The sequence below is a fragment of the Eublepharis macularius genome, chromosome 2, assembly GCF_028583425.1.
Source record: "Eublepharis macularius isolate TG4126 chromosome 2, MPM_Emac_v1.0, whole genome shotgun sequence".
Lineage (NCBI taxonomy): Eukaryota > Metazoa > Chordata > Lepidosauria > Squamata > Eublepharidae > Eublepharis > Eublepharis macularius.
This window is the reverse complement of record NC_072791.1, coordinates 80,690,645-80,704,705: the sequence shown is the minus strand read 5'-3', so window position 1 is coordinate 80,704,705 and position 14,061 is coordinate 80,690,645. Positions and strand designations below refer to the sequence as shown.

General features: G+C 39.9%; 1 protein-coding gene across 3 annotated transcripts in view; it reads right to left on the bottom strand.

Moving 5' to 3' along the window:
- PHF21A (PHD finger protein 21A) overlaps positions 1–14,061 on the bottom strand; it is a 315,804-nt gene that overhangs the window by 43,951 nt on the left and 257,792 nt on the right. For 2 of the 3 annotated variants that reach the window (XM_054971002.1, XM_054971004.1), the window contains exons 7-10: positions 6,032–6,286; positions 4,744–4,833; positions 2,354–2,653; positions 741–839 (exon numbers count right to left, since the gene is read on the bottom strand). In XM_054971002.1, the coding sequence (XP_054826977.1) occupies positions 741–839; positions 2,354–2,653; positions 4,744–4,833; positions 6,032–6,286 (744 nt within the window). The remainder of the gene's footprint in view (positions 1–740; positions 840–2,353; positions 2,654–4,743; positions 4,834–6,031; positions 6,287–14,061) is intronic. The other variant, XM_054971003.1, reaches the window with a different exon arrangement.

Below are 14,061 nucleotides of genomic sequence, written 5' to 3'. Positions count from 1 at the left end.
CAGTTCAGAAGCCCTGATGAAAATATGTTATAAATAGAATTGTCAGGTCCCCTTACCCTCCTGCCAGGAAGGGGAAACCTGAGACTAACCTTTAGAAATTCTTCACATGCTTGCCCTGACGTAATGATGTCACTTACAGGAAGTGTACCCCCAGGAGCAGCACTCCCATGGCCGGCACGATGACATCACTCCCGGAAGTGATGTCATTGCGCTGCTCTGGGCGCATGTCCCCAGAGACCTATTCCTGCTCTCCCCCACCCCATTGGCCACGTGAGTAGTGGCAGGGGGAAGTTGGGAGCAGGGGATCCCCCACCCCCACTGGGGGACCAGCAACCCTAATGATAAACAATACGCAAGTAGATTTAGCATTCTTTTAATCTTATTCCTCTCTTCATTTCAACAATGTTACTATGAAGTATAAATCCAGAGGAGTCAGCTGTGTAAGTCTGTAGTTGCAAAATAATAGTCCAGTAGCACCTTTAAGACTAACCAACTTGATTGTAGCATAAGCTTTTGAGAATCACAGCTCTCTTGATGCATCTGATGAAGAGAGTTGTGATTCTCGAAAGCTATGCTACAATCAAGTTGGTTAGTCTTAAAGGTGCTACTGGACTCTTTACTATGAACTATATGAATCTTCGTTAAGGCAGGACAGAGGCATTATGAGAGAAGGAATGTATGAGATGTGGTAGAGTACTACCTTTTGCCATAAAGAATATTGAGATTTTTTTTAATACTACCTGTGGATTTTCTTCTCGTTTTGGCTTGGGTGGTGCAGGAGGGGTAACTGTATGAATCTCTGTTGGTTTCTCTTCTGCTTCTGCTTGGGGCTTGATATTCTGAAAACGAAACAGAAGCAAATGAACAGAAGATGTATTTCTTATTTTAGCAAAGCAAACAAATGAAAATAGGGACCAGTATTTTTATTTACTAGAACAATGAAGAAAGTGATGGAAAGTCTGACAGCAGAAAAGTATTTCTCTAAGAAATATTTAAACAATGTGGCACATTTTAAGCAATGAAAACTGTTCAAACCAAGCAACTAATCTGGAACATCAAGAAAGTATGCATCTCTAAAAAGTTCAGAAACCCAGTCCAGCAGCTATACTAAGATAGCTTTGCATTTAGATTTGAGCCGGTAAGCAGAAAGGTTATAGATTAACTGATGCCTTACTGAGAAATATTCCATCAAAAGTCTATCTAGACACCATTCTATCTGGGAGATGCATCCTTTACTTCTCTCACTCATTGTTTATTAAAACAAAAATCTGCCTGAAAATTTATTTGCCATAGCCCCTGAGAACTTGGATTTTCCTGAAGTTTAGTTGCTTCTTGAAGTCTGAATCCTCTGCAAGTAAAATCAGTCACAAATGCCTGCACAATGACCCTTGCTTTATGACATGGCTGTGAAGTCATAAAATCGCATCTGTTTGTTAAAGGAAGACTCAAAAATATTTTCAATTTTCTTATTTGAAAGTATGAGAAATATATATAAAGCATTTTGAACAATACGTTTATAAACTGTATATTATTTTGTATTATCCTTTGCTCTGATTGGTTACAACCTGATCCCACCAGTCTGTACTAGCTATACTGCTATGCATAGTGGCTTACCACAGCACAGCTAAAGCAGCACTGTAAGTCTGGCAAATGGGGAGACTGTCTTCTTTGGCCTTTACCTGAAGAAACTCTTAGATTCACTGTGCTACCACTAGTAGTAACATTGTATCAGGAGTAGTCAACTTCCACAAGCTCTTTAAGAATTTTGAAGGAAGAACTTCTTTTCATAGAACATGTTTTGCAAAAAAAAAAAAAAAGTCACCTTTTCTTTCCATTCAGGCCTGATTAGGCCTACCAGTCCTGTCTGGTTTAAGAGGTTGAAGACAGGTAAACTTTTGAAATTGTAAGTCAACAGGCTCCAAAATGCAGCTTAAATTGCCTGTATTTGCCCAAAAGGCTAATTTTGGAATCACATTTTCCTTCTCTTTCTACAGTCCAGTGTTCTTCTATATATAATACTTATGGAAAGTTAGCTACAACCAACGGTAATGAGTTTAAGAATACCTTTAAATTTATAATCTCATTTGCATGCCACCTTCAACAAATGTCAGCAAGGTTGTGGGGAAATATTCTGTTGGTTATATATTGAAGCAGCAGACGAAAGCATAAACCAGGAATAATTATTCTGATATATTTTATATATTAAAAAAAAATCAATAATCTGTCCATTCAAACTGTTGGCGTACTCTTTCTGCAGTATATGGTATTATCAACACAAGTCAGAGTTAGCTGAGCTTTCACCTCACCCCATTAACTCTATGCACACATAAAATATTAAACTATTCACTTGTACCTGTTTCTCAACATTTGGTTTGCTGATCTGTAGAGTCTGAGGACCAGCAAGCCTGGTACCTGGGGCTGCTATAACAATGCTGGTGAGTTGTGCCATTGGGAAAGTTTTGGCTATGGTTGCTGTTTGCCCATTCACAACACGGACTGGGTGTATGGAGTTCTGTGAGGAAGGTAAGGAGGTGGGTGTGAACTTTGTTGTCAACATCACAGGCCTCTGAATCAGTTGGGGAGCAGCGAGCATAGGAGGAGGTGGGGCTGGGGCTATAGGAATGTTATTCTGGGCAACTGGTTTAGGTCGAACCTGTACAGGAGAGGGAGAAAGGGAGAGAGAGACAAACTATGTTTTTAAAAAGTACTTCATGCATTCATTAGCGAAATAGTTTTTTAATCAATCTGAACATAATTGTTATGTTAAATTACAATATAGTTTTTATATTTATTATGCCACAAATCAGCACCTAAAGGCTCACATGAGGCTCACATAAATGTTAGTTGCTACAAATTGTCACACATTATTACAATGCTTGCATCCTTTTGGGGAGTAAGAACACATTTGTTGTTGTTTTACAGAAAAAAATTATATTTTTCATATTTTAACCGAGTTATACTGGTTTAACAACACAACTTTTTTTCAAGAGCAGTAACCAAAGTACTGGATGGACATGCATATATTGTAGAACATGCAGCAGAGCATTTCTATGATTTCTGGTCTTTAAGCATTTGGATATCCATCTATTAAATTTTTATCCTGCCCTTCCTCCGCCTAGCTCAGAGTAGCATATGTGGTTCCGCCTCTCTCATTTTAGCCTCTCTCATTTAGCCTCACAACAACCCAGGGGTGGCTGTGAGAATTTGAACCCAGGTCTCTCTGGTTCTTGTCCTCAACTAAAATCAGTAGGATGGAGAGGGAGATGTAGACTAGAGATGGCCACGAACAGCAATATGAACTAAAAAAAGCCACGAACAGCCCAATCAGCTGTTGGCGAACAAGCTGTTTGTGAGGCCCCATTCTAAACGAACAGGTGGTTGTTGCCAGCCTTGTTGCTGTTCGTCAAGCCAGACAATCTGGCACCTGCAATCAATTTCCTTGGCAACCGGAGGCAGGGACTGCCTGAACTCTGCCTGAACTCCTGCTGTTGCCCTGGAAACCCCATCTAAGCCCAATTTAGCTTGATAGGCAGGTCTTCCTTTCAAGTGTAGAGCTCCAAATTTGTTACAAGGAAGCAAAGAGCAGGGGGGAGGGGGGCTCCCAGCTCTGGTTTTGCAGAGTGAGGGAGAGACAGTTGCTGTTGGCATTTTGAGAGAGAGACAGGGAGAGTGCATTGGAGCTTGAATTTTATTTGTGTGTGGTGGGATAGGGATTTACCTCTTCAAGTTCTAGGGCTGTTGCCAGGCTCTGGGCCAAGCTATTATTTATTACTGGTACCTTTCCTGCTGCCTGCTCAGGTAAGGTTTCTAGGAGTGGTGCGGTACAGATCTGCCCCTTCAGGTTCCAGGGCTGCTGCCAGGCTCTGGGGCCAAGCTATTATTTACTATTGGTACCTTTCCTGCTGCCTGGTCAGGTAGGGTTTCTGGGAGTGGTGTGGTAGGGATCTTGATGGCTGGAGGAGAGCCTGCTGGCCCCCACAAACAACGAACATGTTTGTGACAGGATCATGTTCGTCAGTGTTTGTTGTTTGTTGTTCGTGGATGGCAATGAACAACAAACACCATGTTCGGGGTTTTTTCTGTTTGTGCCCATGTCTAATATAGACTAATGTAGACTCAATGGCATCTTCTAGAAGAAAAGCAGCAAGTAAACAGATACTTGTCATTTGAAATATTATATGTGAGCTATTATACACTCCCTACTTCATCAGGTATAGGTATCAACATATTTGATTTTAGTTACTTGATTTGAGTTTTTTTGCTCAAGCAGCGTTTATTTGCTAGTTAAATCAGTTCCTCTGTGGAATGAAGGTCCAGGAAGCTATAGCAAACTATATTAATTAGATTGCAAGTAGTTATAGTTTGTTCAGCAAAAAAATTTAAGAATTCATATTAAACAGCAGTAAAAATATTTAACACCTAAAAACCTAACAAAAAGTAAAGTGTTTCTGTATTATTTCTATTGTCATTTGGTTCTGACTGAACCACTATAAGGGAGAACTGATAAAGAAAATGTGCAAACAAGCCGGGATTTCATTTGGAAAGCAAACTGGGCAGAATTCTACAAAACAGAATTACCGACAGTGTGTAATATCTGATGTTCTCCTTCATTAAAAGAAATTACACCTTTCAGAATTGTACATAGTCTGTTGTTCCTCCTGTATATGCAGATGATTCATTTTACAGCTCTTTCCTATAGGTCAAGCTTCCCCTCTCCCCTCTGTTTGTTTTAGACAGACTCACCTGTGGAAGGAAATTTGGACGAGGTGTGAGTCTAGGAGGAGGGATAAACTGTGGCACTTTGATGGGCTGAGGAGGTGTAGCTTGAACCTGCTAAACAACAGGAATAAGGCCAGATGGGGAAGAAAAAAATTAAGCAAAGAAATGGGTTTGTCAAGTGATTTCAAAGCTCCTAAAGCACAGCTGGCCTTTCCCTTAACCAACACTCTGAAGAGCCATACTGAAAAAAAGTGAAATGGACCCCTTTTCATATAGACAAAGTTATCTCTGAAGCTTCTGAATTCTCATTTTGTTTTATGAGCCCAACTCCTCTGTATATAGTAAAAAGTACAATCAGATGTGGCTGTGCATTCAGATGGGCCTTCGCATGATGCTTAGTTCATAAAGTGCACTACAGCTTAATAACTTGGGGACATGTTTTGAAGCATTTGATAGAAGAGTATAAAACATTAATATTCAGAACATCTAGTCAAACAGAATCAGTACTATGTACTAGGTAAGTTATTTAATATATTAACAGAGTGCACAGGCTTTGGATTCTTTCTGGAATGAGCAAAATACTGTTTGCATCCAAAGCCATTTACTTTTGGAATGGGATATTTAAGGCAGTAAAAGGATTTACTTACAGCTGGAGCTCTGGATCAATTTTTACTTAAATAATAAGATTCTACTTCAGATGCCTCTGAATGCTTGATCCTACTTATAAGGTGATATATTCCAAATTACTTTTCGCATTTTAACATGTTTCAGCTGCTGGTTGGTACTTTATGAGACCTATCCTCTGAATAACTACTCAGATCCAACAGTCCCTCTAAGAAATCATGCTCTTCAGAATGAAATGTTGGCAAGATCCCATTATGTGGGATGTTGCATATGTGAGCCCAGCAACAATGAAAAAACAGCACACATGCGTTTGTTCTGGAAAGACAGAAGGAGTCCATCTTTGAACCAGAAATCTAGATGAAAAATCACACTACCAAGACAAGGAAAGTTTGTCCATAAGCCTTCAAACCAAAATTGCAAAAGTACCTACTTGGCAAGCAGACCACTGTAAAATTTTTACACAGAAAAATTCATTTCACATTATATCTCACCATATGCCAAAGACACATGGCTGAGTCATTAGGACACCAACAATGTGAAACAATTATTTAAACAGTAAATTATATTAGAATTATTTGAATATATTTTAAACTAAGAACAATTTCTTAACTATGTTCATGTATCTCTTAATTATGCAAAATTAGCCTAATAAATCTTCTGCAGGCACATACCCACAGAAACTGCTTACCAACGTGACTGTGTTTTTTGCCACTATTTGGACTGCCTCTGTTCCTGGACCAGTGACTTTATTTGTTGTCTGGAGGTTGACCGGTGTGTTCTGTGCATCCGTGCTAAGGACAGTTTTCTGGCTGCTGTTGATGGCAGTCACCATGGCAATTGTAGGCCTTTGACCCACAACAGAGGCAGGCATGGTTGCTGTTGCTGCTTTTAGAACTAGAGGTAGTGTCTTAGTGGTGATCATAGACGCTGTAGTCACAGTCTTCTAAAAGGAACAGAAAGTACACTTTACTTCAAGAGTTTAGAACTCTTCTTAAAGAGCAGAAAACAGTTTCTTCTCATGTTCACTAGTGAGAGACATTGGGGGGGGCTGATAAGTATCTGTGAATCTCCTAAAAAATTCATTAATTTTATGAAAATACTCCAATAAATTTTATGAAAATACTCCAACATATACATTTGCAATCACAGAGGATTCATTGTCAGGTGGGTTGAGTCTAAGGCCAATGCATCCATTGAGATGGTGCCGGCAGCCGGACTTCCGGTTTGGGATTCATGGAGGTCTAACGCAGCTCCACTTGCGGAGCTGACCGGACTGCCGTTTTAACCGGCCGGTGGGGTGAAAATAGCCCGCGGCCGACTGCTCTCAGGCGGGGAGCAGGCAAAGAACGCTCAAGACCCTAGGGTGAGCTAGATCTCGGACGAGGGGGGGCTCTACACAACGGGTCCCCTCCCGATCCTTGAGGTCCCACCTTGCGACGGGTCGGCTATAATCTCTGCGGCAGTTTTGGGGCCAATTCGGCTGGCATAAGACCTACATACCCAAGCTTCGATTGGGGGAAGAAGCTGAGAGGAGAACTTAAAATCGAAACAGCGATTACAACCCGAGAAAAGTGAAGAGAAGGTAAAGATCATTATCTTCTGATACGGGACAGATTGAGAAAAACAGAGAAGGAAAAAAGTAGATTTTTAAACTGCAACAGACTAGTGAAAAGGAGGGGAAGACTTGGCAGGAATTGTATTTGAAAAGAGACTAAGCTTAAAGAAGTTATTAAAGAAATCGGACTATTGTTTTGAATACCTGTGGCTTGGGAGCTGTGAGAAAAAGACACCATCGCGAGATCTGCTGTGGGAAGACGGGAGACAGGAAGTGCGTAATAACAATAGAGTGGCTAGAGAGAAGCGGCCCTTGCTGGAGGGCAGGAAGTAGGGAATCGCCATTTTTGAAAGGGGAAGGGTCGCGGCTTCAGCGGAAGAGGAAGTAGGCCATCTTGGATTACAAAATCATAGAGAAACCATAGAGAAAAGACGCCCGACATTTTGGACTCTTTAAAATTTAATTTTTAAAAGAAGATTGGGACATTTAAAACAGAAAAACGTTAAATTTTACGCCACGGAGTTAAGGAAGAGAGCGGATTCGTGGGAGCGAGCTAAAGCAAGCCCCACGATGTCAAAAAAAGAGTGGCAATCGGCAATAGAAAACCTGGATAAAAACTTGGATAAAAAACTTTTAGATATGATTAAAGAACTTAAGGACACGAAATTGGAGCTGATAAAAGAGGTTAAAGAGGTTACACAGACAGTAAAATCGGAGCTGTCAGAAGTGAAAAAAGGCATGGAAACAATACGAAGTGAATTACAAGGAACGCAGCAGAGAGTTAAAACAGTAGAAGACGCGATGGAGAATTTAGCAGACACGCAACAAACAGAGATGAGATTGGTGAAGGGGAGAATGTCAGTTGCAGAAACTAAACATATGGAGAAGCAGCTACGTTTTCGCGGCTTGCCAGAAGTGGAAGGGAAGTCAGCGCAAGAACAGATGACTGAGGTGTTGGCTGAATACCTGGGGAAGGAGGAGGAGGAAGTTGTGGCTATCCTAGACGTGGCATACCGTGTGAATTCGAGAATTGCAACCCAGAGGAAATTACCAAGAGATGTGATTGTGCAGTTTACAACACGAAATATGAAAGAGAGGATTGTGACAAAACAGTTTCAAGATCCATTGGAGATTGATGGCAAGACGATTATTATAATGAAGGAACTGCCTAGATCAGTGTTATTGGACCGGAAAAAATATAAAGTGCTAATTCAGATTTTGAAGGACATGAAAATCAGGTACAGATGGGAATTACCGGAAGGTGTGTCCTTTGAGTTTGGAGGGGCAAAAAAACGCATCAGATCTGAGCGAGAGATGGAGCGATTTATTAAGGACAATGAAAAAGACTTACCATCAAGACTATGAATATGGAGTGTAAAGTATTATCTTGGAATGTAAATGGACTAAACTCACCGAAAAAGAGGAAAAATATTTTTCACTGGCTACTAAAACAAAAATGTGATATTGTTTGTTTGCAAGAGACCCATATTAGAAAACAGGATGTAAAATATTTAAAATCTGGAAAATTGGGCAAAGAATTTGTAGCGGCCTCCAACAAGAAAAAAAGAGGAGTGGTGTTGTACATAAAAGAGGAGCTACAGCCAAAACTTGTTATGAGAGATATGGAAGCTAGATTTGTAGCAGTGGAATGCATTTGGAATTTAAAGAGAGTGTTGGTAATCGGACTTTACGCACCTAACGGTGCAAAAGAAAGCTTCTTTGAGGATTTAAGGAAGCATTTAGACGATCTTGCATATGACCAGATAATTCTTGCTGGAGACTTCAATGGAGTGACAGACTTGGAACTAGACAAAAAGACTACAACGGCACAAAAGAAAAGAGGACTATTGCCAAAGCTTTTTTTTGAGTTGATTCAACAAGAGACTCTCGAAGATGTATGGAGGAGAGAATATCCTAAAAGTAGACAGTTTACTTTCTATTCTGCAAGGCATTCTACATTATCAAGAATTGATATGATCTGGGCCTCAAAAGACTTAGCGTTATGGACTAAGGAGGTAGAAATAATGCCGATGGTAGGCTCAGATCACAACCCAATTATGTGGAAATTTGGAAAAAGGAGAAAAAGGAAAGCATGGAGAATAAATGAGGACTTGTTACAGGAAAGAGAGAATATGGAAATATTGAGAAGAGAGACAAAGTTTTTTATACAATACAACGTGAATAAAGAAGTACCAACCAATAAAGTTTGGGATGCTTACAAGGCGGTTGTAAGGGGCATACTAATGGACTTAAATGGTAGAGCAAGAAAGAAGAAAGAGGAGAAAAGACAAGAGATTGAGGAGAAAATAAAAGCCAAAGAAACACAGCTAAAAAAGAGACCAGGGAAAAAGAAGGTATACCAGGAAATTAAAATACTTCAAGAACAGCTAACAGCAATGAGCAATAAAGAATTGGAGTGGAATCTTAAAAGACTGAATCAAAAAGCGTTTGAGGGTGCTAATAAACCTGGAAAGTACCTGGCATGGCAATTGAAGAAGAAAAGGGAAAAGAAAATAATAAATAAAATTTGTGAAGACAACAAAACGTATTTGGAGCAGACTACCATTAGTAGAGCCTTTTATAAATTCTACGCTAAGCTGTATAATAAAAAAGAAGTAAACAAAGAATCAATAGCGTCATATTTGGAGAAAACCAAACTTCCAGAAATCTCGGAAGCTTGGAGAAATAAGTTGAACAGTGAAGTAACTGACGAGGAAATAAGTAAGGCAATACAATCTGCAAATCTAGGAAAGGCGCCAGGGCCAGATGGACTTACGGCTAAATTTTATAAGACAATGGCTAATGAACTGGCACCATTCCTAAAAGAAGTGATGAATGGGGTTTTAAGGGATCAAAGGATTCCAGATACTTGGAGTGAAGCGAACATATCATTGATCCCAAAAGAGGGCCAAGACCTGACCAATGTGAAAAATTATAGACCTATATCGCTACTTAATAATGACTATAAAATTTTTGCGAAGATATTGGCGGAGAGATTGAAGGGGTGGCTCTCGGAAGTCATAGAGGAGGAACAAGCAGGCTTTTTGCCAGACAGACAAATAAGAGACAATTTAAGGACAGTGATCAATGCTATTGAATATTATGACAAGCGTTGTGACAAAGAGGTTGGTTTCTTCTTTGTAGACGCTGAAAAAGCGTTTGACAATTTAAACTGGGACTTTATGTTTGCCACTATGGAAAAGCTACAATTGGGAGAAAGATTCATCAGAGCAATTAAGGAAATTTACAGAGACCAGACTGCAGCAATCGTGGTGAATGATGAATTGACCAAGAAATTGACGATAAGTAAAGGAACAAGACAAGGTTGCCCGTTATCTCCATTGTTGTTCATTCTAGTATTGGAGATTCTGATGATACAAATACGTCAAGATGAGGAAATTCGTGGAATAAAAATAAAGGACTATTCATATAAGGTCAGAGCATTTGCGGATGACATAATGTTAATTGTAGAGGACCCATTGGAGAACATGCCAAGAGTGATAGATAAGATCAAGGAGTTTGGAGACTTGGCAGGTTTCTTCATTAATAAAAAGAAGTCAAAGATACTATGCAAAAACATGACTAAGCAGAAACAACAATTGTTAATGGAAACAACGGATTGTGAAGTAACAAGTAAAGTGAAATATTTGGGAGTTGAATTAACTGCAAAGAACATAGATCTATTCAAAAACAATTATGAAAAACTATGGACTCAGATAGAGAGAGACTTGATTAAATGGAATAGATTGAATTTGTCATGGTTGGGCAGGATTGCAGCAGTTAAGATGAATGTGTTACCAAGAGTAATGTTTTTGCTACAGACAATACCAATCATCAGAGACTCTAAACAATTTGAAAAATGGCAGAGGAAAATATCAGATTTTGTTTGGGCAGGCAAGAAGCCTCGAGTGAAAGTGAAAGTTTTACAAGATGCAAAGGAAAGAGGCGGAATGCAACTGCCCAATCTGAGACTTTATCATGATGCAATCTGCCTAGTTTGGTTGAAAGAATGGATGACATTAAAGAACAAGAAACTACTAGCCCTAGAGGGATATAAAAAAATATTTGGATGGCACGCATATTTATGGCATGACAAAGTAAAGGTCAACTCGATGTTCCTGCATCACTTTGTTCGGAGAAGTCTATACATAATCTGGAAGAAGTACAGAATTTATTTACAAGAAGGAACTCCTTTGTGGGTGGTTCCGTATGAGGTGATAGACCCGAGAGCTGTTGATAATGAACAACAATGTTTAACGTACAAAGAAATAACCAAAACTGAAGCATCTAAACTCAGAATAAAGACACAAGAGGAACTATCACCTAACTACGACTGGTTCCAGTATAGACAGATCAGAGACTTATATAATTCGGACTCTGTAAAGGGAGGTATACGAATAGAAAATTCGGAACTAGAGCAGACCCTTCTTAAAGAAGATAAGAAAAGAATATCCAAGGTATACCAAGTACTGTTGAAGTGGTATACCGAGGATGAGATAGTTAAAATACAAATGGTGAAATGGGCTATAAACTTTAATAAAGAAATAACAATGGAGGCATGGGAATACTTGTGGAAAACTACAATGAAGACAACGACATGTACTAATATCAAAGAGAACATCTACAAAATGATCTATCGTTGGTACATGACACCAAAGAAGATTGCGCTAGGGAATTCGAATACTTCTAATAAATGCTGGAAATGTAAGAAGCATGAGGGCTCCCTCTATCATATGTGGTGGTCGTGTGAGGTAGCTAGGCAGTACTGGGGGGAAATAATAAGAGAAATGAGTGAAATTTTACAATTTCAAATTAATAAGAACCCAGAACTCCTGCTACTGAACTTGGGAATGGAGGGAATTCCAGCCCAATACAGGACGTTGATATTTTATATGACAGCAGCAGCTAGACTTCTGTATGCGCAAAAATGGAAAGTACAAGAAGTGCCAACTATTGAAGATTGGATTTACAAATTGCTGTATATGGCTGAAATGGATAAGATGACAAGAAAACTGAGAGATCTGGACTCAGGGCAGTTCAACACAGACTGGGAGAAGCTGAAACAATATCTGGAGAAGAAATGGGAGGTGGGAGGAAAACTGTGGCAGTTTGAGAACTACTGAAGCACTGAAGTAGAGGGGGGAGACTTTACTGGGAGGAGAAGAGATAAATGTGAATCAATAAGCAGTCAGATTAATAGATTGATATATATATAGATATATATAGGTTAATAAACAGAACATAGAGAAAATAATTAACTATAAGGATTAAATATAAGGATTGATTAACTAACAATATTTTCTTCTTGGCAAGTTTTGTACCAAACTGAATGTCTGTAGATATAGATGGGTCAAATTGATTGACTACGTGATGAGAGATATATAGAACTATTACAAAGAGATAGAATGAGTAATATATAGAGAATAAGTCAAATTGTTTGATATAAATGAATGTATGATTTATATGGTTTATGATATATAGAAATATTTGAAACTGAAAAATGGGATAAATTGTTTATCTAAGATGGAAACAAAGACTTACAGTTTGGGCATACAATGTTAAAAATAGTCAAGGATGTACTGCTTAGAATAATGGAGAATATATATTTGTTTTAGATAGAGGAAGCTAATAAAAATAAGGGAAAGGGGACAAAGGGTGGGAAAGCTGTTGGAAGTCAACAAAAAGGGGGGAAAGGGAGGGGTTAGAGATGAAAAAACTGGGGAAAATTGAATGTAAATGTAAAAATAATGTTCTAACCCAATAAAAAATTTTTCAAAAAAAAAAGAGATGGTGCCGGCAGCCGCCTCCAGCGCTGAACTCTGAAGGAGGCGCCGTGCCGGCCCCCGACAACCAGCATTCCCTGTGGGCTCCCATGTGCTCGCGCAGGAATTCTCCTCTTTCGGAGCAGGGCATTTCTTCTGGAGCACAGAAAGGCAGCCCTGCCTTCCCGCTCAACCAGCGACTGAGGAGAGGAGGAAGATGAAAGAAGGCAGCGCCTGCATGCCTCTCCAGCCCTCTCTCTCTCTCTCAATTTAAGCCTTAGGCGAAGCTTCCACAGTGGAGCAAGCAAGAGATACTCTAGCTGGCTGGGGAGCCGCAAGCTCCCGTCTGACCTTTTCTCCCCCTTGCTCCCTCCTTTCTTTCTTGCTCCCCCCACCACCATGTACTAAAAGGAATGACAGGAGGATTGTCCATTGGATTAACAAAACTTGTGGTAGGGTATGAGCTTTCATGAGCTACAGCTCTCTTCTTCACTACTGGACTCGTTGTTTTTTTTTTTTTTGTCATAATGCATTTCAATGGAGCCCATGCAAGTAAATTGGCATTCCTGGCTCCCATTTTCTCCAATGGGCCTTCAAGCCTCTCCCATTATTTCCAGTGGGCAATCTTGTCATTCCTTTTAGTACAACCCTTACCCCCTCCCCAGCTAGCATCAATTCTACTTATCACCTTTTCTCAGGATTTGGGGGGGGCTGCTTTTGGTGGGAAGAGTAGCTGGTTGTGTGTGCACCGCCACAGAGGAAGGAAGAAGTGAGGTGAGACACACACAATTCCCTTTCAGTCCCTGTGCGACATGTAGGAACAAATCACTGTTGTTGGGTTTAAAGTTGTTGATTTAAATTCTATTACTTTCCTTCCCCCTTCTCCCTTTCATTCTCCCTCCCCCTTCCTATTCTCCGATCTCAATGCTGCTCCCCCTTCACTCCAACAGAGCAGCGCCCCACACTGCGCCCCCTCTTTATCACTTCCCTTCTCTCATCCCCTAGTTTTCATATATCACCCCACCTTCCCCCTCTCCCCCAATAGTTTATTTCAATATTTAAACACCACATGCTTAGTTGTCAGCTGCTGTTCACTTCAAACCCAAGGTGGGGGGGGGGAGGATGAGTGTGGAGGGTAGTTCCCGAAAGGGATCTCTGACAAAGGTGGTCAAGCGGGCCCTGTCAGAGAAACCCTCCTTCTACTGCTAAGAGTCTCTGGGTTCAGAGAGAGGTGGGAAGAAAGAGGGAGGGAAACTTTTTTTACACACACACAAAAGGAGGTGTGCTCAAAACTTTAATGTAAGTTGCTGTTTCTGCTCACAAAATAGATTTTTGGCTCACAATTAGAAAAACAAAGATTTTTGTTATTTATTCTCACACTTATTTAAAAAAATTAAATTT